The sequence below is a fragment of the Coloeus monedula genome, assembly GCF_965178545.1.
Source record: "Coloeus monedula genome assembly, chromosome: 1".
NCBI lineage: Eukaryota > Metazoa > Chordata > Aves > Passeriformes > Corvidae > Coloeus > Coloeus monedula.
Genome location: NC_138781.1, coordinates 126,586,136 through 126,613,199, shown reverse-complemented (window position 1 = coordinate 126,613,199; position 27,064 = coordinate 126,586,136). Strand labels below are relative to the sequence as shown.

Below are 27,064 nucleotides of genomic sequence, written 5' to 3'. Positions count from 1 at the left end.
AATACATTTAGCCATTGCCATTTTAACCTCATACTAGCATTATTGCACAAAACACAACAAAATTATTTTTGAATAATGAGATTAATTTCAAGCTCCAGACATGCTTGGAAGAAACTGCATTTGAAATTTATGGAATTCTGTATTGACCTTGTGTGGTATATTGAATGATTTGACATGCAAAATTACTGGTTCTCTTAAAAATTGGTGATAAAGTGCCTGTTTACCTACCAATGAGGTCTTTGTTTCCTGCAGTGAGTTTCAAATGTAGTAACTTAACTGAAATTAGTTGGGAAAGATAACTCCATGAGAAAAATTAAAACAATTCATTAAAATGAATTATGTAATAAGAGTATCTCTCTGTCTCTTTGTTTTAAAATTGATTTATTTGAAAATATTAGAAAATCGAGAAAATGCAGAAGAATGCTATCCTTTGGCTTGAAACTTCTTTGTCCTTTCTAATATTAATATATTTTTGCATTTTTCTCCACAGAACAGCATTGTTTGATCATTATGAACTGGCGGAGTATTTGATTTCAATGGTAAATATTTAATCAAGCAACATGTTTAGAGATTATTGCTATCTATTGCTACAGGTCTGCATAGAGGAAATTCATAAAGCAGAATGTGTTCTCAGGTGTAAGCTATTTAGATAGATAGACATATACATTTCATAATGTACAATTGAGAGTTACAGTACAACTGTAGTTGTGGATCCATAATATCATCCCACAGCTACAGAGGATGAAATCTTACATTTTTATTTCCATTTTACTTCCTCAGAATGTTTCATAAACATCTTTTACCAAATATGGTGAAGTGGTCCGGTCATACTACACTTTCCAGACATGAAATATAAAACAAATGCTAAACATGCATTGAATTTCATCTGATTTTTTTTCAGAAATAAATCTGTTCTTTAAAGAATGTACATATGATTACTATGGGATCACATAGCTGTATATCAAAGTTTGTGCATGATCTAGAAATATTTTTTATTCTGTGTGCTTTGGTTGTATTTCTTCACTGAGTAATTAGGAAGGACAAAGAGAAGAAATGTAATCAGGGATGCTACTGGCTAGGCTCCCAATGTCCATTTTTGCCAATTAAATTAAAGCTCATATAATCATTTTGCGCCCCACTTGGCAGAAAACATTTTCAGAAAACATCAGACTTCTTTTTTGTTTTATGTGTGTTTAGGATTTTTACTTAATTTCATGGCAATTATACTAAAAGAAATTCTCTTCTACGTACTGTTTTGCTTTTCTCAGAAATTCTGTTACAGGGATTTAGTTCAAATTAGATGTTGTGCTTATTTTTGATTCAAATGTGAAATGGTGAGGTTTGTCTACTTAAACTTCTCTGAAAAAACCACCTGTCAACTAACCTTATTACCTGAGAAGCACAGTTACAAGTTTTTGCATGTGGAGGCTTGTGTGTACAAAATATTATATCATAAATACCTTTAACACTGCATTTGCTAAGAACAAACTTTCATTCCTTGAGTGCCATTTGACTACTTAGGCCTCTTCCACAGAAGATTTGCTGAGGGTTTCTTTGGCTTTCCATATGAAGTATGTCAGTTCTGATGCTTTAGAACTGTTTTAGTTTGTCCTGTCTGGGAATGGTTCTAAATATGCCAGTTGGAGTTAGAGGAATGTTGCATGTACAGCCTGTGCTGCCTCCTCCCTTGGACTCCTGGCAAGATCACGAAGTTCTGCCTATGCTGTGGTGTACATGAGGGTGAAAAAGAAAAGGTGCAGCAATGTAACTGCTTGAAAGGACTAGCAAATTCCAGTTCAGAAAGGCTTTTGGGTTCTAATAAAGAAAAGCATCTGTTTATTTTATGCATTAAATATTCACATTTTATTCAAAATAAATAAGCAGTAATTTTACACATTTTCTTCTGGGTTTTTTTACTTTTCCCCCTTTTTCTTCCTGTGTCTTTGCTAAAAGGAAAATGAAAGATTAAATTGGTACAAATATTAATTGATATTTACAAAATTGCCATGTTTGTTTTTATATTAATATCTGTTTAACTCATTTATGTTAATACATTCAGGGTAACAGAAATGAAAAAGTAAATAGAGTTCAGAAACTATTTTACAAACTCTTAATTCATCTGTATCATAAATGAGGTAAATATATGTGACAATATATAAGTTACTTCTTACTGTGATAAGTAATTAGAATGCTGCCAAATTCACTTTACCGAAAGCTGAACAATTATGTTAGCTGGTGGGAAGGTGATTAAATATTACATAAGGAACTGGAAATTGCTGCCCTGTATTCACTGAAATAAATGAGACACTTGGATAAAAAAAGGTCTGTTCTTGATGAAAAAAAAATTTTTAAGTGGTTGTCTGACCTTGTAGAAAGGTAAATGGGGGAAGAGTCTTGCATGTATTACTCCCAAATGTTTAATGAACATACATTGGAAGCTTCCTGTTCTCCGTGGTAAAGTAATCACTGTCCATTTATTAAGTGCTTCTTATTACTACATTACAGGTGTTACCATCCTAGAAAGTAAATATTGCTCAGGATTGTGATTAATTCTCTTAAATTAAGATTGGACCCAAAGATAATTCAAGTTAATGGAAAAGCTGCCATTGATTTTTTTTCTCATCAACTTTGAATATTATCTGAAATAAAATAGATTTTTTTTTGTGTACTTTGTTCAACTCATCAAGTTTGACTTGCAACTCAATATCTAGAAAAAAATTATGTCTAAACCATCATAAAATATACATACATCTCATTGGTTCATTTACTTGTATCTTCCTGCTCCCTTGGTGGGATTTTTTAGATAGATATGTTTATGCTTATAGTAGTACTTTGCTGATATGACTGTACTGATACTGTGACTATAGTGACCATACTGTCCTGGCAATATGTGTCAGTGCAAAAGTAGACAAAACAGAATAAAATATGCCCACTGTTGATACAGATACTTTGGCATCAAAATTGACTTGGTTCATATTGCTTATGCTGCAGAATGGAAAATTAATATAGATTGAGCTATGCAGATTGAACTCTACTGATTTCTGGATGCATTACTTCTTCAATTGTGTAGAGGTTCAGAAAGATCTTTTTCTGCTAATTGTTTGATACATAAGAACACATCATTTAAAGGGCTACAGTTTTTGCATTTTTACATAGTGTCAATCCTGGTATCTTCGAGTTAAAATTTTATATTGAGAAGTTAAGTACATGAAAAGGTTCTCTAAAAAAGGATCATAAGCTGTAAGTTCAGTATACCTAGAAGTAGGCCACTATTATTTTGGCATCTGAATTTTTATATATAGATGATTGGCCTGTGGCTGATGGATAGAAACCCTAGCAGTTTTATAGAGAGAGGTAATGTGTTTGTTTATTTGTGTATTTATGTAGTGTGAAATTACTCATCTGGAGCATCTGAAGTTACTAAGAATGCCTATATTTCTGCCATGATGATAAAGGGTAGCACCATTTTAAAGTTTAATTTACTCATTATTCACCATAAACTTGGAATTCTTTTTTTGCAGGGGGCTAATATTGATAGCGTTGACATAGAAGGTCGATCCCCACTTCTGCTGGCCACTTCCTGTGCATCATGGAAAATTGTCAATTTACTGCTCTCAAAAGGTAAAAAAGGAATATACACATACTATATATATATACACTTCCTTTGAGCAGGGTTCATTCATGTTAAAACTCTGGGTCCAACTTTCCTCTCAATTTGAATTCACTACTTTGTCATCCAGCCCAGGAGCAGCTGAGCTAAACAGCTGCACACTGCTGGTATCCCCTGAGATAAAGGAAGAAGTGGTTTGATGATTTCACCCCTTTAAATACAGCATGAACAGGCTATTAGAAGAATGTGTATGCCATGTGTCACGCTTCTCAAGGTGGAGGTGGCACTGGCACTCCATCCCTGCACTCCTCAGCAGCTCACGAAGTAAAGCGGAACTGCGGAATAAATGCACCACTCATACAGAGTTGTGTTTCGTACCAGCAACCAATCTTTGAATGTTAAAGCCCACAGTTCAAGCCTCACCCATGGTTTTATGAAATCACAGTCACCTTGAAAATGTTGGAGCTATATTTCTTTCATTTGCTGTGTTTTGGTGCAAGTTAATGATTATTACTCTACTTCCTCTAGTTAAAAGTACAACTGATTTTGTTAAAAAGCCTTATAGTAAGTTTTGAAAGTGTAATAAGGTTACAACTGTAAAGATTAGAAGAGGTGATTATCTGCATCTTTAAATTTCCTCCTGAATTGTGGGTGCTCAGCATCTTAGAATATAAGGGCCCCATATAAACCTTAGTGCTGCAATGAAATACAAAATTTATACACACAAGAGAATGATGAAAGCTGTTGGCAGGAGTGATTTTTTTGGGAAGCAAAATTATACATTACAAGGCTGACTTGAATATTTTATAGATTTATAAAACATATTTGTTCCACATTTGTTCCTTTGTCTTAAACATCATTATGTAGTGCCAAGAACCAGCAGTTTTGAAGTTGCTGGTATTTATTTCCATATTTATTTAGGAGCAAATGTATCATTAAAAGATCATCTTGGTCGAAATTTCTTGCATTTGACCGTGTTGCAGCCTGGAGGATTACAGCATCTGAATGAGAAATATCTGCAGGTACAGTAAATATCAATTTATGTCTTTCTGTTACCCTTACTAAGAAAATGAAAAGAAAAAAGCAACTACCATTGTATTTTAGTATGTTTATAGAAATTCTTGTTACTTGTTAAGTAGCCCAGTGTCACAAGAAACGGTTTGAAGAGGTGCATATCACATATCTCTCATGAAAACATTTCAAAGCCAATAATACAGTTTTCTTATTGCCAGGCAAAGGAATAACATAATCCCATAAATTATTTTGCTGTTGGGGGATTGAATAGCTCAAGAGGTAGGCAATAAAATATAGAACTTTTCACTTCTATTTTCCCAGCTTGCATGCAGTAAAGCTAGGAGACGTGCTCATAATCAGTCAACATCTAGAATTTGCAGCATATTCTGCAGGAGCTTTCTGTGGACTGGACCATAATGAAGTCTTAGATTTGGTTTGTAAAAAGATTTTGAACATAAATTTGTATTTGGCTATGTTGAAATGAAGCACTCATATTGATAGAGCCCAAGCTTGCTTGAAGCAGTTAAATTTTCTGGCCTCCAGAGCTCCAGAAATAGCCTTGTAAATGTGAATCAAATATAACTCATCTTAAAACATGTGCTGAAATTTGTGAACACCTTTGATTGTGTTTCAGAATGGATTTGACCTCCCTTTTCAGCAGATGTAGTGAATCAGTTTTAAAACAGAGTGATAGTTCTCTGCACTTTCTGATTATTGATCATATTCTTAATTCGGACAAATAAGTGGATCAGACTGTGGGAGGAGTTTTTTAGTTGTTTTAAGAAAGGTTGTAGCATATTAGACAAGGTACAGAGGAAAACAGGGAAGTGAAGATGAAAAAAGAGAAATGGGAAATGAATTTACACTGTAAAGCAGTGAACTGCTGGGTTTTGACAGTCAGAGGTTTTGCTCCTGAATCTAGACTATAAGACTGCCTTTATGTATGAAGGTACAAGCCTTCTGCTGCCAGCAGTGAGCATTATGTTGGAACGGCAGCAAAGAAGAATTTCCTGTATTGTGCTGTGGCTGGGCTGCAGTAAGGATGCAAAATAGCAGACTCCTATGTTCTTTGAAGAGTAGTTGCTTGAAAAAAATGGTGACCCCCAAATCAGCAGATAAAAAATGCTCTTTGTTCCTAAATTTACTTAAGTTTATTTCTTATTTTTAGATACTGCTTTAAAGTAGTAATGCTATTGTTGCAAGCTATTAGAAGATATGGAGCATAAGAGATATAGATGTAATTCTGCTTTTTTTGTTTTTGGGTATTTCTTGGGGGGATAACAGATGGAACATATTAAAAATCTCGTAGTGGATGAAGATAATGAAGGATGCACTCCATTGCATTATGCATGCAGACAAGGAGTGGCCCTCTCTGTAAATAATTTACTCAGCCTCAACGTTTCCATCTACTCTAAGAGCAGGGATAAGAAGTCGCCATTACACTTTGCTGCCAGGTTAGTGGCACAGTCTGGGCAATGGAATCCGTGCCATGGTTTTAATTTCTGTATTTTTGACATTAATTTCTGTGTGTATCTTGCAAAGCTATGGGCGCATCAATACTTGTCAACGACTTATAAGGGATATGAAAGACACAAGACTTTTGAATGAAGGTGATAAGAAGGGAATGACTCCCCTTCATTTGGCAGCCCAGAATGGTCATGAGAAGGTAGTTCAGTTTCTTCTGAAGAGAGGGGCTCTTTTCCTCTGGTAAGTATACAGATTTTCATTCATTAAGCCAAAAAAGAACTATCCCCCTATGTTTTATGTTCATCTGCTGGGAAGTTAATGCAATATAAATATGAGTATATTAGAATAATTACTATATTGATATATGCAAATACAAACATACAGCATAAGAGCATATTTATAAAATACTTGTAAAACAGAGAGTCAGGGCTAGCTGTAAAACCAAGGCCTCTAATGCTGGGGAAACTGAGGTTTCTCTGAATCCACCTGAGAGAAGAATATTGAACCTTTTCATGGAAAAAAATTTGGTTTGGAAATATTACAATCATTTCAGCTTCAGTTACAGGCTTGAGTAGGGTTTCTTAGGACTGGTGGTTCACAGGCATTCTGCCTTGCAGAGTAAGTCCTGCTTTCAGGTCAAAGATCCTCATGTCTCAGAAACAGAGATTAAAAGAGGGAGACCTGAGTACTGTTATTGAGTTGAACCTTGTATTTCTGAATGGTATATTGACCTTCACATAGTAGTTGACAGAAGGCATGGACATCTCTGCAGTGCTCATGCCAAAGAAAAGAGGTCTGAGTCAAAGGAGCATACATTTACATTTACTTTAAATTTATAAAAAGTGTTTTATTTATAATTTCTAATTTTATACCATTACATGTAAGTGATTATAAAGGCTGGACAGCCCTGCACCATGCTGCCTTTGGAGGATACACTCGCACAATGCAGATCATTTTGGATACTAATGTGAAGTGTACTGACAGAGTGGATGAAGAAGGGGTATGTGTTAACATTATTTGTTTCTTGTCTTCTATTGCTTCTACATGAAATGTCAGGGCTAGGCTATTACTAGTTTTCCATTGTGTATTACATGTGTAATACTTTATTTTGTGTGGCAGACTCAGTGCTGTTACATTTCACCACTGTTAAATGTTCATTTCTTGAATAAATATATGATTGATGAAATTGTTATCCAGTTCTTTTAAGTGGGAGACAAAAAATAGCAAATAGCCTAATAGAAAATATGAAATACTGAGTGTATTAGACATGTCTCCCTTGTCCCCTGTACAGTGCAAGAATATTTTAGCAATGTAGTACAAACATCGGTAAAGCAAATTTAAAGAACTTACACAGATTTTTGAAAATCTGGTATCAACTCTAGCTCATTAACATATTGTTTAATATCCACTGCACAGTGTTGTCCAACAAAAACAGCACCTATCTTGCTCTGGAGTGTGGACAACTGCAGAGTGTATTCGATCAAGACAGAATCCCTTTCTTGGGCTGAAGGCCTCTTGTATGAACCTGTCCCATCAGAAACATAGGGTGATCATTTTAAAGAACTGTTCAATTCCCAACACAGAAGCTGTTGCTAATTTCTCTGAGAACCGGTGTTGAAAACATTTAGAATTACTAGATTAGAAAAAATCTTGACTATAAATTTGTGATAAGCCAATTCTTTGTCCTTAATTTCAATCAGAAGAATCTGGGTGCATTCAGAAGACTCTCAAAAGTCAGCTTCAGTGTACTTGATTCCTAAACCACTCATTCCTTTACTTTTATGAAAATACCAAAGAAAAAAGAAATGTTCCATTTACAAAATTGTGCCCTCAGATTTTCTTGCAGATTTTTTTTAATGAGAACATCTGGATATAACTGGATGCTTCTCTTCTTGATTATCAAATGCAGGTGTTCTGTATCTGTAGATACCATCATTTTTACCTATTTGTGACTTGCAGTTCATTAATTATGAAACTAAAAGATATTAATGAATTGGCTTTTCTTACCTACAGTGTTTTGTCTTCAGATGTTGCCCTACTGTAGCTGTGGACATAAAGAACATGTCTGTGATCTCTATGAGAATCTCTGACAATATTCTAATGTTCTATGTTGCTAGTAAAAGCATTTGAGACTTGCAACTGCAAAAAGCTTGTGGCTTTTCAATGTGGGAAAGCACTGAAACACTTTTTTTTACTTGCTCACATACTGCTATACTGCTTGTCTGCACAGAACACAGCTCTGCACTTGGCTGCACGAGAAGGTCATGCAAAAGCAGTGAGGTTACTTCTTGACTATGGTGCAAAAATTCTGTTCAACAAAGCAGTAGCTTCTTTTTTCCATGAAGCAATACACAATAGGAGAAAAGATGTAGTGTCTGCTGTCATTTTGCACAAAAGGTAAGGTATACAGAAAACACTTTTTTGAATTTATTTTCCAGTGTGTTTTGTTTTGTTGGGGTTTTTTAAAATTAGATTAAATTCTGAAAATCTGTAGTTTAATAAGTAAAACTGAGTACTTAGTTTAAAATTCCAGAGGTTATGTTCTGTTCTAATGAGCACAAATCAAAAATGGCATAATTGTAATGGACATCAGATATGTGGCAAGTTGTTTTTCATATTATGTTGAGTATTTGGATTCTGTGTTAAAAAACATGTAGAAGCCATCAGAAATAATTTTGACCTATCACATAATGCTTAATGCCTACAGAATATTAATCAAAGTGTAAATACCACTGAAAAAATTCAAGAGATTTAATTTAAAATTGTGATTTTAAATATTGCACATATTTTAAAATGTGGCATTTCAACTGCAGTTTAGACTATTTTATGTTACAGTATAGTGAAACCCCACTTTAGGAATAAAGCATTACACTATTGCCTAATCATTGCATCTTTTGGTAAGAGTTACAGGAATACTCACAGGATTTTACTGTATTTATTATTACTTGCCTACTTTTGTAACCCAAGATTCCAGTATTCATTCCAGTTTCATATTTTTTAGGAGATCTTAGCATAGTCAAAACATTTCTGTTTAATTGATAACAGAATTTAACATGAATCATTCTTACAGAAACATCCAGAATATTACTCAATTATTCCCGAAACAGCTTAGTTTCCATTTAATAGTGCATAAAATTGTTATACGTTATGATTTTCAATACCTTAAATAAAACTCAAATAATCTAAAAGTAGTTAATTTAAAACAGAAGCAATTAAATAATTTTGCATTATCTGAAATAATTTTTTGCAGATGGGAAGAAGCTGTTGTGACTTTCTCTCACTATTCCAGTGCCAATAAGTGTCCTTTGCTGGAAATGGTTGAGTATCTTCCTGATTCATTTAAAGTAAGTTTTCTGCACATGACTTCACAAAATAACCTTAGTTGTGCTGCAATGATTTTTCTTCTTGCTGTCTTCACTAATACATATTATTATAAAATAGAAATAATATAAGTTCACAGAATTATTTAATATTATTCTAGTGATCGTTTCCAATTGTCGAGTTTATGTTCTTCAGTATTAGAAAAGTTCTTAGCTTCCTGAGATCAATGGAGTTATAAAAGTAATATAAAAAGACGTATAAATGTAATGAAAGTCATAAGTGAATTGGGTTCAAAATCATCTGAGATATTTTCACTCTCTCAGCTAACTGCTAAATGTTACAGAAATGTTTTTTTATTAAAATAGCAAGTGACTTGGTATGTATGTATTTATAAGCTATTCACCCTTCATATTTGTAAACTAGCATGTAGCCTTGTAAACTGAATAGTCTATATTTAACTCCTACATGTAAACTCTGGAATTTTATGCCTTCAAAACATACATCACAAAATCTGATTGAATCATCACTTCTGTTAGGTGATTGTTGTATTTGACGGTCATTTTCTTCTGGTCCAAACACATTCTTTCTGTTGAACATAGTCTATATCACCTTAATTCACTTTTCTGTTCATCTACAAAGCTGGTGTTGGACAACTGCATAATCGAGTCTTCAGAGGAAAAGACAAGTCGAGACTTCTACGTAAGTAGATGAAAAGGTCTGGGAGAGTGCACAGTACATATATTTTAATGCATATGTCAAGTTCAAATATGTAAGGTACACTTGCAGATGAATCTCAGATATTAACACAGAACACAGTTAACAGATCTTATTTTATCCTTTGGACTGTAAATGGTTTGAATTTCAGTTTCTGTAATCTTCATGCTTACACATTTTAATAAGTGTGACATTAAACTTCTACAATCCATAAACGGTTTCTTTGCTAAGTTAATTTTTGCAGTCAGGCTGGGTATCAGAGATTATGGGCATTTCAAAATAGCAGTGAGAGAAGACACCTAATATCTATTTATGCATATCAAAAGTATGCTTGTAATAAGTAGTGCAGTTGTCATCAATGATTCAGAGTTCAACGTTTCTTTTTTTGTACATGCTTGTCCAAAATCTTAAGAAGTAGATTGCTTTTAACAATGCCACGGAGGCATGAATATTATATTACCTTTGAAACCATATTGAAAACCACCTTATCAATGATTATATTGGATTATGTCCACATCATTAACAGAAAACTTGCAAATTTTTTGTTACTGTGCATTTTCTTTATATTGTATTATCAAAGCCATATAACTTTTAAAGACAAGCTTTTCTTTAAAGTTGGCATTAAAACAAATTACAGTTGTGAAAATGATCTTTGCTAATAGCAATGTGTTAGCAAGAAATGTGTACTTTTTGTTTTACATTTCAAAATGGCTGTTTGTTTAAACGTCTTTCAGTCACAGATGTGTATCTTGATGGCATGTGTTCAGCTAACAGTGAATATACATCTTGATTCTGACTACCTTGACACAATATGCTTTTTTTTCTCTAAAGGACAGCCTTTTTGTACTAAGAACATAATCTAAGACTGACACAACAATTTGCATTATATTTAAATTCTTGTGTATGTGTGTTATATAGATTGAATATAACTTCAGATATCTTCAGTGTCCCTTGACACTTAACAGGAAAGTAAAGGATGGTGAAGATATTTTCTATGAACCACTTACCACTTTAAACGTAAGTTCTAGTTTTACTCTGACATCATTGCCTGCTGTCTTGGTTCAGATACAATCAAGAGGTTTTAATTTTTCATCATAATATTTCTTATCCAAAGCCCATAACTCTGTATATTAAAAGTATATTGAAATTAAGTATGGGCCAAAGATCTAAGTAATAAAAAAAAATCTTTTAGGTTTAGATAAAGCTATGATTGTTCAAGAGAATGTGCTGTATGTGCAGGTAGTACATCAGAGAAAACCACACTCCAGTCATTGTAGTGACCATGCACTGGAATGTAAGGCACTGAAAAACCTGACAAGCTGATTTGTTTCATATGCTAGTTGCAAAATAATTATTGTGCCCCAAACAAATTTGCTGGTTTTTTGCATTGTCAATCTGTTCTCTCATTCTTTGTCAGAAAATGTTTATACAACAAACTTTCTGGCTTAATATGCTTACATTTTGGGATAGCTGTTGGCAATTAGTTGTTGTACTGACTAATAATAAATAAACAAATATTTTCTTATTAAACTTAAAAGTGTGGTCTCACAGGTATAGTTGAAAATAGTCTGTATAATTTTTTTAAGCTTGAAATAGACTAACAGAGCCGCAGCTGAGAAGCTGAATGCCTTAGCAGGCAGGGAAGGCAAGATAGTGATGGGTTTGCCCCAGAGTACTTAATCAAAAGAACTTTGCCGTATCTTACACACATTTTACTTTCCATTAGGCTAATATTCAGGTAAAAAAGGTGGCCTATCCAGTTTTGTAATCACTTTGCTTACCTAGATGAATTAAATTGGATCCTTCTCTATTTGTGTTTTGTAGGCCATGGTGCGGCACAATCGCATGGAGCTACTCAGTCATCCTGTGTGTAAAGAATACTTGCTTATGAAATGGTTGGTCTATTTTAATGTACATAAAATATAACACTGCATGTCAAGATAAAGACTATTGTGCCCGAAAGTTGTTTAACAAAATGTGCATATTTATAGAGTAGACTGAGCAAATGTCTTTTCTGTAAAGAGTAACTTAGCATTTGGTAAAGATTTTTTGATACTTACAACAAAGAAAACTACTATCTTTGTTTCCTAATTATTGCAAAAATATAAATTAAGGTTGCCAAGTTAAAAATGGAAGGAACAAATGGCAAATACACTTTAGTCCACATAAGTGATGAACACATTCATCACAAAAGGACATTTCAAGAAATGTTTATTTCCTCATCTTGAAGACATTGTTGGCTGTTAAATTTGAATGCATGCTCTTCTAAATTTGTAAAGTGTTGTAACTTTAACATTCTCACTTTCAAGGATGGCCTATGGGTTTCGAGCACATCTAATGAATTTAGGCATATATTCTCTTGGTCTCATCCCACTGACTCTTCTGGTCACTCACATACAACCAATAAGACCTCAGAATGGAACAGAGCTCTATGAAGCAAGACCATTAGAATATGAGGTACTTTTATTAGTAGTCACAATATGTTTAGGATTTTTATAGCAAAATAATAACATTATTTAAATAATTTTTAGATTAATTTATGATCTACCAACTCTAAGGAATAGAATTAAAGTGTGTATTTCGAAGCATTCAGCAGCAACCTTTTTATATAATTTTCAGTTCTCATTTCTTGTTTTTACTTTTTTCTGAGAAATTTACACATGGTTACTTCAGCTTTTTCTCTGAAGTGAATAATATTTGTTTAATATTGAAGAAAAATGATTCACATGAGAGAAAAGGCATAGAACTGAAACAAGAACTCGAAAAGGATATGCTAGTAGAAATGCAAAATAAAATAAACTCAAGGGTTATAAAAGGTTCATGAAGATATCCTGATACATGAAAAAATCATGAGAATCACATATGCAGCCCAATCCAGTACGAGGATTTCACAATAAATATTAGTAAAACAGAATTTAGATAGTAATAAGTTTATATGGCACAAGCTAACTGAGTTGCTTAACTTGGCAATATAATGTATATATAATAGGTAGAGCTGAAATGAACATTCCTTTAATAATTTCTTTTGTGCTCTGATTTTTGTTTCAGGACTCATACTTCACCAGGGTGTGTATGTGTTTAGTTTTAATTATGAGTTTACTGGGCATCTGCAAAGAAATATTTCAGCTAATTCAGCAGGTAAGTACATAGAGAAATAACATTAATCAGACAGTGTCCTTGCATGGAAGTTTGTATGATATTGAAATCAATCTGATTTTTTCCTGATTAGAAGGGAAATGCAAATTTATACCTTTTAATTTATGTATATATGTAAAGATTAAAACTGAGGAGATAATTTAAATAGCGTATTGAATTCATTGCTTTAATGATGGATGACTTGTAAATATTAACCTGTTTCTCTTAAATCCTAGAAATTGAAATATTTGTTGGATTACTCCAATCTACTGGACTGGACCATATATACTACAAGCATAATTTTTGTGTCTTCTTTATTTATTAATACACCAGCTCATTTGCAGTGGGAATGTGGAGCAATTGCTGTATACTTGTCTTGGATGAACTTCTTGCTTTATCTTCAACGGTAAAAATTTTTTATGGGCTTTACCATGAAATATTTTAATATTTTTGGATATTTTACATATCCTAAACTGTGACTGATCAAGTTTGACAGTCCCATTTTGTATTTTTATTTTTTTCAAACTATACAAGTTTCCAGATTAGGACCATAGGAATTTTTTAATCTCTGATGAACTGTAAAGTCATTTTCAGTGTTTTTCATGTAGAGCATCACAGCATTTGTTACAGCAGCTATAGAAACAACAATACTTATTTTAATGTTAATTAAGCAAAGCAATGCTTAATTGTATCTTTTAAAAATCATCTTTTGTTACACTGTATAGACTTTGACTAAAAAAACCTAGAAAAATATGAATTATGAGAGGCATAAGGAAGTTAGGTTTTTATGAGTAATACCTGGGAGAAGGAAAATTCTTTTGTCATTTTACCCATTAAGTGGCACATCTCGCTTCTCTATACCATAGTGTCCTGTAAAAGAATTACAGTGAATGATATTATTTCTTCAGTTGACATGACATCTGTTTATTGCCCTTAATTATCTTAAATGTTGTCACTGGCACAATAGTGTCCAAGAGTTATAAACTGCAGGAGAGCTGGGTGGAGGAAAAAAATAATGTGGGTGTAGTGCTTAAGACTAAAAAATTAAATGCATTTGTGCCTGAGCAGGACTGCATGTGATAACACTGCATAAATGTTCTTCCAAGCCTTATTGTATATATGCACTAATCACCCCCATGCAGTCTTGCAGACAGACAACACAACATTTGCTGATTAATTTTGGGATTGTTTTAGTGTAGTAGGGATGTTTAAGGGCACGGTTTGTAAACAGAGTTAATGTCAAAGAGAGTGCCTTTATGGTATTGCCTCTGCTGCAAACCTTGTCCTGGCTGGGTCTGATCTTAGAGGAGTAATGAATGGGCGTGTCCTGTCTGCTCTGGGCAAAATGAGCATTGAACCTACACAGCGAAAAGTAAACAGATGATTGCACAACCTTCCTTCTGCTGCTCAATGAAATGCCTGACTATTTTTTCAAGTGTGTAGCAATAGAACTCTACACATGATTTTTCTAACTCATTCAGGCTGTATTTTCCCAAGGCAACCTGTGATTCCATTGACTTCAATTGAATTTTGCCTGATAAATGCCTAACAAGTAAGAGAAGATCATGTTTGCTTTATTTCTAGCTTGACCTTTTCAGTCTTGCACATAATATTTCAGAGTGAAAATCACGTGGAGGGATTTTCACAGTTGCTACTGTACTAGCATAAAAAATCTCTTGGATCCTGGATTTCAGAGAGGACATAAATTCCCACGTTCAGGTTTGAAAGAAAAAGTAATTTAATCTGCTTTATGATAATTCCTGTTCTGAGATTTAGTTTTTGTGTTAGCTAAGAATAGGGGAGGCTTGCCAGGTGACAGACTGTTGTTGGAAACACAGGTGTCTTAAAATTAAGCTATTCCTCTTCTCTTCCTGAGCAATGTGTTTCTTTTTGTTTGTTTGTTTTTCATACTTTGTATTGCAATAAAACTACATATATGTAGTTTATTTCACATCTTGTAAACAGTGAAATCTTTTAAATCAGGTGTGTGGCTGCTACATGGATTATGGTGCCAGTTGTCCTTTCTTCTGGTTGCTAATTTGCTTCGAGAAGCAGAAAAAAGTTGGATAATTTGCTAATGTTGTTATTCTGAATGCAAAAGTGGCACAATATTGTACTATCTATGCCTATGAAGAGAATAAATTTTATTCATGAAAAATACTATCTAAAAATTGTTCTTGTGCATTAAAAAATAAGCTTGCTGGAAGTAGGATCACGTGCACTCCTTTGGATGTGAAAGTAGAACAGGTTTGTTACCATCACAGAATTTCTCAGAGAGGCAGTCTCTTTCCACAGATGAAAATTGGCATTACTTACTGCCTTACATAAATCACTGCAAGGGATTCTAACTTCAGTATTTCATGGCTTAGGAGAAGACTTGGCAGTGCTAGATTAATGGCTGGAGATGGTTATCTTAAAAGTCTTTTCCAAATGAAGTGATTCTATGACTGATTCTATATCTTTATTTTTACTTATTACCTAGATTTGAGAACTATGGAATCTATGTTGTGATGTTCTGGGAAATTTTGAGGACTTTGATTCGGATTGCTGTGGTTTTCTTTTTCCTGATACTGGCCTTTGGGCTGAGTTTCTTTGTCCTTTTGGGTTCACAGGTTAGTTCAATAATATAGTTAAGTTTTTATCATTATAAATATTCTTTGACTAAAGCATCTCAAGACTTTATTTTTAAATTTCATCAGTTGGGTTTTTTTCTTTATTTTGCTCTTTCTTTTTGCAGCAAACATACAGCACACCTCTGCTTTCTGTAATGAAGACATTCGCAATGATGCTGGGAGACATAAATTACCATGATGCATTCCTTGATCCTTTACTAAGCAATGAATTGCCATATCCATTCCTTAGTTACACGGTTCTCATTATATTTACCTTGCTTATTCCAATCCTTCTTATGAACTTGCTAGTAAGTAAGCTACTTATTAATATGCAGAAGTGGTTAAACACAAGTATATAGAGAGTTCTAGTATATAGAATTACTTCAGTAAGTGACAGCCCTTCATTATTTAACAGATATTTTCAGTAACATATTAAAATGTTGCCATTCTCTGCACTTGTTTTCCATCCAGTTTGCAGTTCTAAGTACTTTCCCACGGCTCACTCCTGCAGGATTATTTTGTATATCTTTAGGTAGTAACTGTGGTGGAACTTGAATTGGAGCTGCAGTGTATTATTCTGAGGTCTTGATAAAGAAAATTGGGGAACAACGATTTTTGTTCAATCCCTTGTTATAGCATAACCTAGCACTAACCATACTAATTTAAAAAAGAAAAAATAAAGCCCAAATTCAAATCTTCATTGCACACAAAACAGCAAGTAGTGTTAGAACTGACTAACAAGTCTGATCTGAACATAAAGAATCAGAAAATGTGATAATGGTGAGAAAGGGGGAAAATATGTAATATATCCTCAGCCATGTTCCATTGAACATAATGTTTTTTAGGAAACAATGTATTCATATGAGCTGAGCAATAAAAAATCAAACAGCTCATGTTTTTAAAAGTTGTTTATTGCTGCCATGATTCTACTTAATCAAGAGATCAGTAGTTTTCTTAAGATTACATCAGTAATGAAGAATCAAAAAGAAGGGATGTTATTCTTGATAAAAGTAGCTCTTTAGTGCCTTACCAACAGACAGAGTGTTGTCAGTAAAAACACTCTCTGCATTTATTGATACAAATATTTCCAAATATGCAAAAAATGTTTCCAAATTCAAGTGACAAAGTAATTTAACTCTAGAATATCTTTTTTATTTAAATGTGAATGAGAAATACAATTGAAATCACAGACTATGAAAAAATAGATAGTGAAACCTTTCTTTTTTCTAGATTGGTTTGGCTGTTGGGGATATCGCTGAAGTGCAGAAATATGCTGCACTCAAAAGGATTGCAATGCAGGTGAGTAACATACTGTGGAAGCATCAAATATCGAAAGTACATATCACTGCTAGAACACTAACATTGCTAGAATTTAAATAGTTGATTTGTCATCACATTCCTAACTATCTTAGGATACCTGTAAAGCAAACTGGTGAACACGGCACCTTATTCTGAATCTCATTCTCACTTGTGGGTCATTGCCCCAGAAGTGTACAAGCAAATGCATTTTTAAGGAATTTTTCAACCATCAGTTAAAGCAATTCTGAGTTTTCCCAAAAGCAGAGTCTCAAAATCAGTAACTGCAATGCTTGAAATCGCAGAGTTGTCTTGATGCCTTGAGGCGGCCACCTAAAAAACAGAGGCTAGTTAAAAATAAGAGAATAAAAGTAGGTATTTATTTGAAGGGCCTTCAAAGATACACCCTGGGCAGTCAAGAGGCTACACCCAAGATGGACCTTGGGTCACAGGTTCTTCACACTTTTATAAGTTTGGTCGATTTGCATATCAGGGTTAATTCTCCAATTATAACTTCAGTTAATGATGTAATTACTCCAAGTTTGCCCCCCCTCTAGGCTTTGGTTTACCCATTTTGGGGCCTGGTGTCCTTGAAGAGCAAACCTTGAGAGGCTTACTATGTCTAACCAGCAGGAGAGAAGAGTAGTTAACAGGCCACACGAAACTTCAGAGTTACCCATTAAACAGTGCAGGATTTGAAAAATATAAAAGTTAAAACTTAAGGCATCATTCCTCCCCTTTAGAGGCTTGGCAAGGCCTCTACCTTGTTGAGACTCTATTCTAAATATTCTAAATATCTACTCTAAAAGCAGTATACATCTAACAATAGTATATTATACACAAGAATTATAATTACAACTACTATGAACAACTCTTTAATCCAGGGCCAGTTTGGTAACCATGAAGTCAGGGTGTGGAAGATATAATCAGAGCTCAGTGTGTTATCTTTGAATGCTATCTAACATAAGATCTGAGTTGGTTCTCAAATTGTAAACAAATTTTGCTGATATTTCCACTTTGGTTTCCATGTCATTTGTTAGCTCTGTAGCCAAATGAATGTCTTTGGATACACTTTGGACTAGAATCATATGCAAATTTTGGTTCCAAACCTGAGTCAGGTTACCAACTGTGTAGATAACAAGCACAGGAAAATAATCATTTAAACTACATCATCTTTGTTTGTTTCAGTCTCTGTTTTCTCAGTTGTTTCAGGAGCAGAAGCCTTCTTTACTCTGGACTAGTGAATCCAGGGTCCTTTGCCAGCGACTTTGATTGCAGTGAGGGTGGTCAGCAAAATCTGGAATGGTCCTCTCCACTTGGCCTGTAGAGGATCACTGTCCTACCACTTAACACAGACCCAGTCTCCAGGCTGGAAGGGATGTGCAGGGGTGTCCAGTTCTATGGGTCTGGATAACACGATGTAATTCTGGAGCTTCTGCAAAGTGGAACCTAAAGCCATCAGATATCTCTGTAAATCAAGTTTCTCCCTCATGTGAATTTCACCTGGAACATGTGGAATTTGATATGGCCTGCCATACAATATTTCATAGGGACTGATGTTATCCCTCCACCTTGGTTGTATGCAGATCTTCGGCAAAGCTATTAGGCAAGGCCTGAACCCATGTCATGGATGTCTCTTGACAAATTTTGCTGATTTGTACTTTAAGGGTTCCATTCATGCGTTCGACTTTATCACTTGCTTGGGGTCTGTAAGATGTGTGCAGATCCCAAGCAATTCCCAAAATCTGACTAACCTCCTGAATCACATTTGCAACAAAATGTGGTTGCCTGTCTGGGGCCATACCCAAAGGAACCCCAAACCTCGGTATTACATGATTAAGCAAAACTTTCACCACCTCCTTGGCTGTGTTAGTGCGACAGGGATAAGCTTCAGGCCATCCACTGAAGGTGTCAACCAATACCAGTATGTACCTGTATCCTTCTTTGCATGGTAACTCAGCAAAGTCTATTTGCCAGTAATCTCCAGGAAGATCCCCTGCCTTTGTTACTCCTAACACAACTCTTTTCCTTGTATCTAGATTGTTTTTACAGCAGATTTCACACTTGCTCGCTACTGATTGTACATCTGCCATTCCCTTTCCTATTACTACCTTTTTCAGATGTTTCAAAAGATTTTCAACCCTGAAATGTGTGCTTGCATGTTCTCTTCGAGCTAGCTCTCAAAGGATTAGAGGTGGGACTACAACCTGATTCACTGGTATAACAGGCCATCCATTTTCTATGATCTCAGCCTTAAGAGACTTGATTAACTTGTGGTCTGCCTGGTCATACTTTGGGGTGAACCCTGAAAAATCAATCTCTTTTTGTGGAATTACTGCAAGAATACCTTTTTTCTTCAACTCCTTTTGCTGTTTCATCAGTAAAGTGATTTCCCAGTTCTGGAGTGGTTTTCCCTTTATGGTGACCCCTACAATGCATGATAGCTACTTCTGTGGGTCTTTTGATGCTCTCTAAGAGGGCAAGGATTTGTTCAGTGTCTTTGATTTGATTACCTTGAGTGTTCAACAGTCCTCTCTCCTTCCAGATGGCTCCATGGGCATGGAAAACACTAAACGCATATTTAGAGTCAGTCCATATATTTACTTTCTTTCCTTCGCTCAGGTCCAGGGCCCTTGTCAGCGCAGTCAGTTCAGCTTTCTGTGATGACACATCTGCTGGCAGGGCCTTTGCCTTGATCACCTTGTCCTGGGTTGTTAACTGCATAACCTGTCATTCGTTTACCATTTCTCATTAAGCTGCTCCTGTCTGTAAACAGCTCCCAGTCTGGCTTCTCTAGGGGCACATCCTTCAGGTCTGCTCTGCTGGAATAGACCTCCTCGACTGTCTGCAAACAGTCATGCTCAGGCACATTGTCAGTTAAAGCAGAGGACAGAAACATGGCAGGGTTACCAACAGAAGTTGTTTTCAAGGTAACACCATTCTGCTCCAACACCAGTGACTGATATTTAAGCATCTGGTTGCCAGACAGCCAATGTCCTCCTTTCTGTTCTAATACTACTGCTACTGCGTGTAGCACATACACTACAATGTTGTCCAAGGGTGAGTTTTCGGGCCTCTTGAATCAAGGTGACAGTAGCCACCACAGCCTTCAAACGCTCAGGCCATCCTTGGCTAATGTTGTCTAGCTGTTTGGAAAAGTAGGCCCCTCCATTGGCTTCCGAGGCACTGTGCTAATACATCCAACGCCACATTGAGTCTCTCATGTGTAAAAGGTTCAAAAGCTTTAGTTAAGTCTGGTAAACCCAGTGCTGGAGCTGACATTAGAGAGTGTTTCAGCTGTTTAAATGCAGATTTTGTGCTCTCAGTCCATGTAATGATTCCCTTTTCTGCTGCTTTTAATGCTCCATACAGGGGCCTTACCAGTAATCCGTAGTTTGGTATCCACAGTCTGCACCACCCAACCATTCCCAGGAAAGCTTGCATCTCTATCACGGTGTGGGGCTCTGGAAGTCAGCAGATGGCTTCTTTCCATTCTTTGCTGAGCTGTCAGTGTCCACAAAAGATCTCAAGTCCCAAATAAACTACTGCTTCCTTGGCAATCTGTGCCTTTTCTTTAGAAACTCTGTACCCACTCAGTCCCAAAAAGCTTAACAAGCTTACAGTGAGCTGGATGCAGTCATCTTGAGTTTTAGCTGCAATCGAGATGTCATCAACATGTTGAAGAATAACCCCTCCTGGCTCTTGTCTCCTCCAGTCTTCCAATTCCTTTGCTAGCTGGTTTCCAAATATTGTTGGGCTATTCTTGAAACCCTGGGGTAGGACTGTCCAAGTAAGATGACTTTTCCTCCCTGTTTCGGGATTTCCCCACTCAAAAGCAAAGAGCTCCTAGCTGTTTTTATGCCCAGGAATGCAGAAAAAGGCATCCTTCAGGTCTACAACAGTAAACCACCCTAATTCGTCTGTCAGTGTGGTCAAAAGAGTATAGGGGTTTGCTACAACTGAGTGTATGTACTCTGTAATTTTGTTAATTGCTCTTAAATCTTGCACTAATAGATAACTCTTACCATCAGCTTTCTTTACTGAAAGGATGGGTGTTATACCTGGACTCACATTGCACTAATAGCCCATGTTGGAGGAATTTTTCAATTATAGGTGCAAGTCCTCTACAACTTTCTGATTTCAAAGGGTATTGTTTTTGCCTTACTGGTGTAGCTCCTGGTTTGAGTGCAATGCTCACTGGTTCTACCTGTTTGGATCTTCCTGGGACATCACTGGCCCACACAATTGGATTGACAGCATTTTCAGCTTCGATGAGGATTTCACCACATCTGTAAAAAGTGTGGCAACTTCGACAAGTTTAGGTTCAGGAATTATAACTTGTACACCCTTTCCTTTTTGAATTTAATTTCAGCTTCCAATTTCTCCGGTAAATCCCTCCCCAGCAATGGTTTAGGGGAATTAGGCATATAAAGGAATTGGTGAGTTACCTAGTGCTTCCCCAGTTTAAATTTCAAAGGTTAGAAGAAAGGCCATGTTTCAGTTACCCCTGTTGCCCCAACAACATGAACAGTATCTTGACTTAGTTTCCCTTCTAAAGTATTTAATACAGAATATGCTGCTCTGGTATCTACCACAAATTCAATATCATCTTTTCCCAGTTTAGGTATAACCGAAGGCTCTGCTGGGGGAAGAGCCTTCAGTCCCCATCACTATGAGTACAAGTCTTGTCCCACTGTGAGTTGGGGAACTGGAGGTTTCTTCTTCAACATCGGACAGTCACTTTTCCAATGTCCGTTTTTCTTGCAATAGGCACGCTGATCTTTGTCCATAGGGGAAGTTCTCTTGGGTGGCTTCTCCTGACTAACCCTCTTGCTAGGATGGTGTCTAACTTTGTCACTTGGGTCTCTGTCCCAATACACTTTCCAGGCTACTTCTGACAATTTACTTATGTCTTGAACCCCATCTAATTTTTGCAGCTTTCTTCTTATATTGTTTGTATCTTGACCCATAAACAAGAGAACTAGGTGTGTTTTCCCCTCAGCTGAATCAGGATCTAGGTTTGTACATCTGATAGCAGCTTCTCTTAAACTATTTAAAAAATCAGTGGGAGAGTCATCATAAGTTTGCTTTACTTTGTAGCATTTTGACCAATTAAGAGCTTTAGGGACACCATGTTTTAACCCATATACTATGAAATTTTGATACCGTTTTAATCTTGCCATCTGTTCTGGCATATTTGGGTCCCACCCTGGATTATCCATTGGAAACTTGTATTGCCCTGCTTGCTATATTTGCTTCTGAAGGATTTATAATAGCTTTATTAACCATCTATCTCTCAGTGGGATCAAGAAATGTGTCCATCATAGATTTCAAATCACTCCAGTCAGGGTTTTGTGTGTTAATTGCCCTACCTACCAAATTAGCTACTTTATCTGGGTTTTCTTTATATTTTCCAGTGGTGGCCTTCCATTGTTCTAACTCTACGAGAGAGTACGGAACTTTTATATAGATGGGTCCCTGATTGCCAACTGCTTGCCTCAAAGGGGCTTGCAGAACAGGTTCTTCCCTTTTTGACCTAGTACGTTTGGCTATTGGACTACATTCTCTTATGGCTCTTCTCGCTATCTTTCCCCTCTTTCGACTGCTTAAAGCAGCTATTATTTCATCTTCCCCTTTTGAAGAGCTACCTGAGCAAGAGCTCTCTGATTCCATTGAATCTGCTGTGTTAGATCTTCCTTGGCCAGTCCTGGCACTACAAATCACTGACCACGACTTGCTTCATCATAGGAGCTAGGCAGTCCCTGGCCCTGCTCGCTTCAATGACATCATCTCCTGAGCCAGTCCCCCTGTGTGCCATGGAGACTCAAGGACCTGAGACCGGGAGGGACACCACTCCCTCTGTGAGAGGTCCCCTCCCAGCCCTCTCCATGGAAGGTTCTGCCCTCCGGCTCCACGCCCAGGGGCGGTGCTGTGGGCTGCACACACTGGCTGTCTCCTCACCTCGGTCCCTCCCACCCAGGGGTGACCTGTGGAAAGCGAGAGACAAGGGGGCATCCAACCAGAAGCCGACGGGGATGCCTGTGCTATCCATGGTCGCCACGGCCACCCCGCCTCTTCTTTTATTGTCAGGGGCTTTGCCAAAGCTGCATCCCCCCACTCCAGCTGCCCCTGCCCATGGTGGCAGCAGCACAGGTTGTGGGGGAGGGGCCGTAGCGGCCCCTCATAAGTAGAGAATTTATGCAGTGGAAAGAAGACAAAAATCAAAAGGACACAAAATTCATTCTGCTATACTAAATTGTCATTAGTTAAAAGAGTGCACATCTATGTGGAGTAATTAATTCTGCTAAGATACTCAATTCTGGTATGACTATGTAGTTTTAATGTCTGGGCTGGACTATTCAAATGTTATACCACTGTTTGCAGTGTGGAGAACTACTCCACAGTAGTGCAGTAGGGAATTGAATATAATGGCATGATGGTTATTTTCACATAAACATATCTCATTTTAAATGCAAAACTACATTTAGGTTAATCTTCACACCAACTTAGAGAAGAAGCTGCCATTTTGGTTCTTAAGTCGGGTGGACCAGGAATCAATCACTGTATATCCCAACAGGCCGAGATACTGTGGATTTATGGTAAGATGGTGAATATTACATAGAAGAATTCTTACCAAAAAGGGATATGATTAACTTTGTACACACATTGCTGAGGACATTGTGTTAATAAGACTCAATCATTAACTGACATCAAGGGAATTGTGATTAGACCTTGACTAAGGTCAATGAAAATGATAAATCAGTTTGAGTGCAGAGGTATTCAGATATAATTAGTGTTTGAATACTCAGTGAACTGTAACTTTATTAAGTGAGACGAGCTACAAAAGATGTTCAGATAAAAAGTAGAATTACTCCCTTTTGGCTTTTCTTCTTTTATTTGTTTACTTGCATTTCAGCTGCTGTTGATAGACTGAATTTTCTTATAAAACAAATTTTGAAAAACAAATGTTTTAATATATAAAAAAATAACATCATAACAGAAATTCTTTTCAGTTTTAACACTGTGTGAAGACTTACCATTCACATATTTAATCTATTGTCAGACTATAGGATCTATTTAAGTTTGGTTCCATGTTTTGTTTAGAGCGTGTTCCAATATTGCTTTGGGTGTGAGGACTCTACCACATATGCACAGAGCCCTGATACAACATTAGAATTGGAAGTTCTGAAGCAGAAATACAGGTATTTTTTGTGATATTTTACTGATGTAAAAGTAAGTAGAGCAAATATTACAAACATGCTTCTATTTTAAAAAGCATTCTAAAGCTCCATATTGTACGTAAGAAAAAAGTAACATTCCATGTTCCCCAGCCCAAACCAACACAGCTTGTTGCTCACTAGTGTAATCTGAAGTAATGGGGAAGATGCATTTTCATTTTAGAGATTTGTGTATGGAGCTTTTCAAGAGTTATTTGGAACTCCCAAGTGATGTCATTCCGGTTGGTTTGCAAGTATATGCAATCTGTTACTGACTTTCCTCTGGTCTGATAGTAAATCAGATTCAGATTGTTTCCCCAGAAATGGATTGGTGTCTTGATTCTCCCTTGAACAAATCCTGTTTCCCAAAGGCTTGGAAGGCATTCTTTGTACTTTCTTGACTTACTCATCGTACCAACGTACCCATAAGAATGGTTTCAAAAAAAGTTTTCTGTGAATGTACAGCTAGAAAAACGTATTCTTTCTCACTCAGTCTCATTTTCCTATGCACTTTTTTTCTCTCCATTTTTTTCTTTCCCTTTTTTATTTAACCTACCAAATTTTTGTCTTCCTGCACAGATTCAGATTGAGTATTTTTTTTGCATGAAAAACTAAGCAAGAGTTGAAGGAGGGTGAGACTACACCCTACAGATATGGGCAAATCATGGACTTAGCAAGTCTTTCTTCAAATGCATACTACATCAATATATTATAAAACAGCATGAAACAGATTCTTTCTTGGTTGGGATTTTTTTTGCTACAGAGAAGGAAGAAAACTATAATTTTATAAAATTCTTTGCAATAGAATAACTTGTGACAATATCATTATGGAAAGTTATTTTTACTACTCTGAAAATATTGACTGAAAACTCTTACTATGTTGCCAGTATGTTTTTATTATCAGAGTTCAAAACAGAGTTCAGTTGCTGCTGGAGCTAGTGTCAGTCAGTGCTGGGTGTATATATTTTTGGGTTTTGGTTTGAGGTGGGGTTTTCTTTTGTTTTGTATTTTTATTCCTGTGATTTTCATATATTTTGACATCTGTTACCATTTCTTGTGTAAAAAAAACCAAACCAAACGAATGAAGAAAAAACCCCTAACTATGTCTATAGCCCCCCAACTGTTCTTCACAAAGAGCCTTTTCAGTCATGAGATTTCATGTTGTAATTTAGTGAGTCTAGACATTCAGAAAAGTAGATTTTCAAAATGCCGGTTTGGTAGTTTTATAAAGACAGTTTCTAGATACATTTCCCATTTCTTTCATTGTTTCTTTAAAGATAACAGATACTGTGTTATGTATGTGTGATTCTAACTTAGGTTAACTACTTAATTGCATCAATTGCACTTTGGATAGCACTTTGAGAGAGAACAGTTAGGGCCTCATCAGTATTTCTCATATGCTGTAAAAGTAGTTGTGAATTTCACTAAATGTTTTGGTTGCTTAATTGCTATTGCAACTCTATCCTTTTCCTTGCCAGACCAGAAAATAGGTCAATAGGAAAAACTTTTGATAGAACAGTCAACAACCTTATTTTGAGAGTGAAGTTGCTTCTACCTTAACTATATATTGACTTACTTTTCACAAGAACCACGGATTTGTTCTTTAATCCTGTTTCCTGTAACATCAATAAGTACTTCAGCTTGAAGAATTAAATGTATTCTAGATGATAGTCCTTGTTAGCAGAACAGTTTAGTTAAGTACTGTCAGAAGGGTGAAGTACTGTCAATTTTTGCATCTGTAATTTTAATGACTTAAATGTCCTTTGAAATCAAATGACAAAGCCTGATGCATATTTGTTTGTTTGCTTGTTTTTTAGGCTCAAAGATATATCAACATTATTGGAAAAGCAGCATGACCTCATTAAACTGATTATCCAAAAAATGGAGATAGTGTCAGAGGCTGAAGATGAAGACAGCAATGATCTATTTCAGCACAAATTTAGGAAAAGGCAATTAGAGCACAAGAATAGTAAATGGGATACAGTGTTAAAAGCTGTTAAAACAAATGTGCCTAACCCAAGCACAGAAAAGAACAATAGCTTCTTCTAGACTTGACTATGATATCTTGTTGTATTATCATTTTGTTCTACCTTAGGGTCACTTCTCTTATCGTCTTTGCATAATGTTAATGTGATACATCATGTACTCAAGTATAAAAAAGGCCAGATCCAAAACCAGGATGCAGGTGCTCAAAACATTATTTAAGGAGACTGGAGATGTCTACATCCAAAACTGTGATCCTAAAAGTGAGTGGCTAATCAGGAAAGTGCCTAACTCAACAGAGGTCAACCTTGCTGTCCTGGCAGTTCCCAAGGCTTCTGTCTAGATCTGTTCCTGGATTTGTCCCTAGTACACTTAGGTCTGTATGTAATTACATTATTTTCTGTTACGAGTATTTTTACAATTTCTAAATTTTTAGAAATTAGATTCTAGTAATTTAGTATTCAGCTGTTTGGAGAGAGCCAATGGACTTTGTGTAGCTTAAGGAAAAGTACCAAACTAATCTGACAGAGTGTGTTGGAAGTTTTGCTGAGTAGGGACTGCAGGATCAGGCCTGAAAGGTAGGAAGTAAAGGGTCATGAAGTTGTAATGTAAGGGAAGAACTGCTTTCTTTTATAGATAAGTGGAAGCAATTCACAGAGGGATCATTTGTACTAGCATGCATATAGCTTTATTAG

At 36.0% G+C, this 27,064-nt stretch overlaps 1 protein-coding gene across 1 annotated transcript in view; it reads left to right on the top strand.

Annotated features, from left to right (window-relative positions):
* TRPA1 (transient receptor potential cation channel subfamily A member 1) overlaps positions 1 to 26,435 on the top strand; it is a gene marked incomplete at both ends in the record, with an annotated part of 36,422 nt that extends 9,987 nt beyond the window's left edge. Inside the window, 20 exons of the mRNA XM_082281947.1 lie at positions 491 to 539; positions 3,522 to 3,621; positions 4,532 to 4,632; positions 5,909 to 6,078; positions 6,167 to 6,331; positions 6,977 to 7,091; positions 8,322 to 8,488; positions 9,342 to 9,435; positions 10,052 to 10,111; positions 11,045 to 11,143; positions 11,951 to 12,021; positions 12,436 to 12,583; positions 13,175 to 13,264; positions 13,498 to 13,667; positions 15,744 to 15,873; positions 15,999 to 16,181; positions 17,104 to 17,172; positions 23,658 to 23,768; positions 24,274 to 24,371; positions 26,204 to 26,435. Of these exons, the coding sequence (XP_082138073.1) occupies positions 491 to 539; positions 3,522 to 3,621; positions 4,532 to 4,632; positions 5,909 to 6,078; positions 6,167 to 6,331; positions 6,977 to 7,091; positions 8,322 to 8,488; positions 9,342 to 9,435; positions 10,052 to 10,111; positions 11,045 to 11,143; positions 11,951 to 12,021; positions 12,436 to 12,583; positions 13,175 to 13,264; positions 13,498 to 13,667; positions 15,744 to 15,873; positions 15,999 to 16,181; positions 17,104 to 17,172; positions 23,658 to 23,768; positions 24,274 to 24,371; positions 26,204 to 26,435 (2,422 nt within the window). The remainder of the gene's footprint in view (positions 1 to 490; positions 540 to 3,521; positions 3,622 to 4,531; positions 4,633 to 5,908; positions 6,079 to 6,166; positions 6,332 to 6,976; positions 7,092 to 8,321; positions 8,489 to 9,341; positions 9,436 to 10,051; positions 10,112 to 11,044; positions 11,144 to 11,950; positions 12,022 to 12,435; positions 12,584 to 13,174; positions 13,265 to 13,497; positions 13,668 to 15,743; positions 15,874 to 15,998; positions 16,182 to 17,103; positions 17,173 to 23,657; positions 23,769 to 24,273; positions 24,372 to 26,203) is intronic.
* Positions 26,436 to 27,064: the final 629 nt, after the last annotated feature.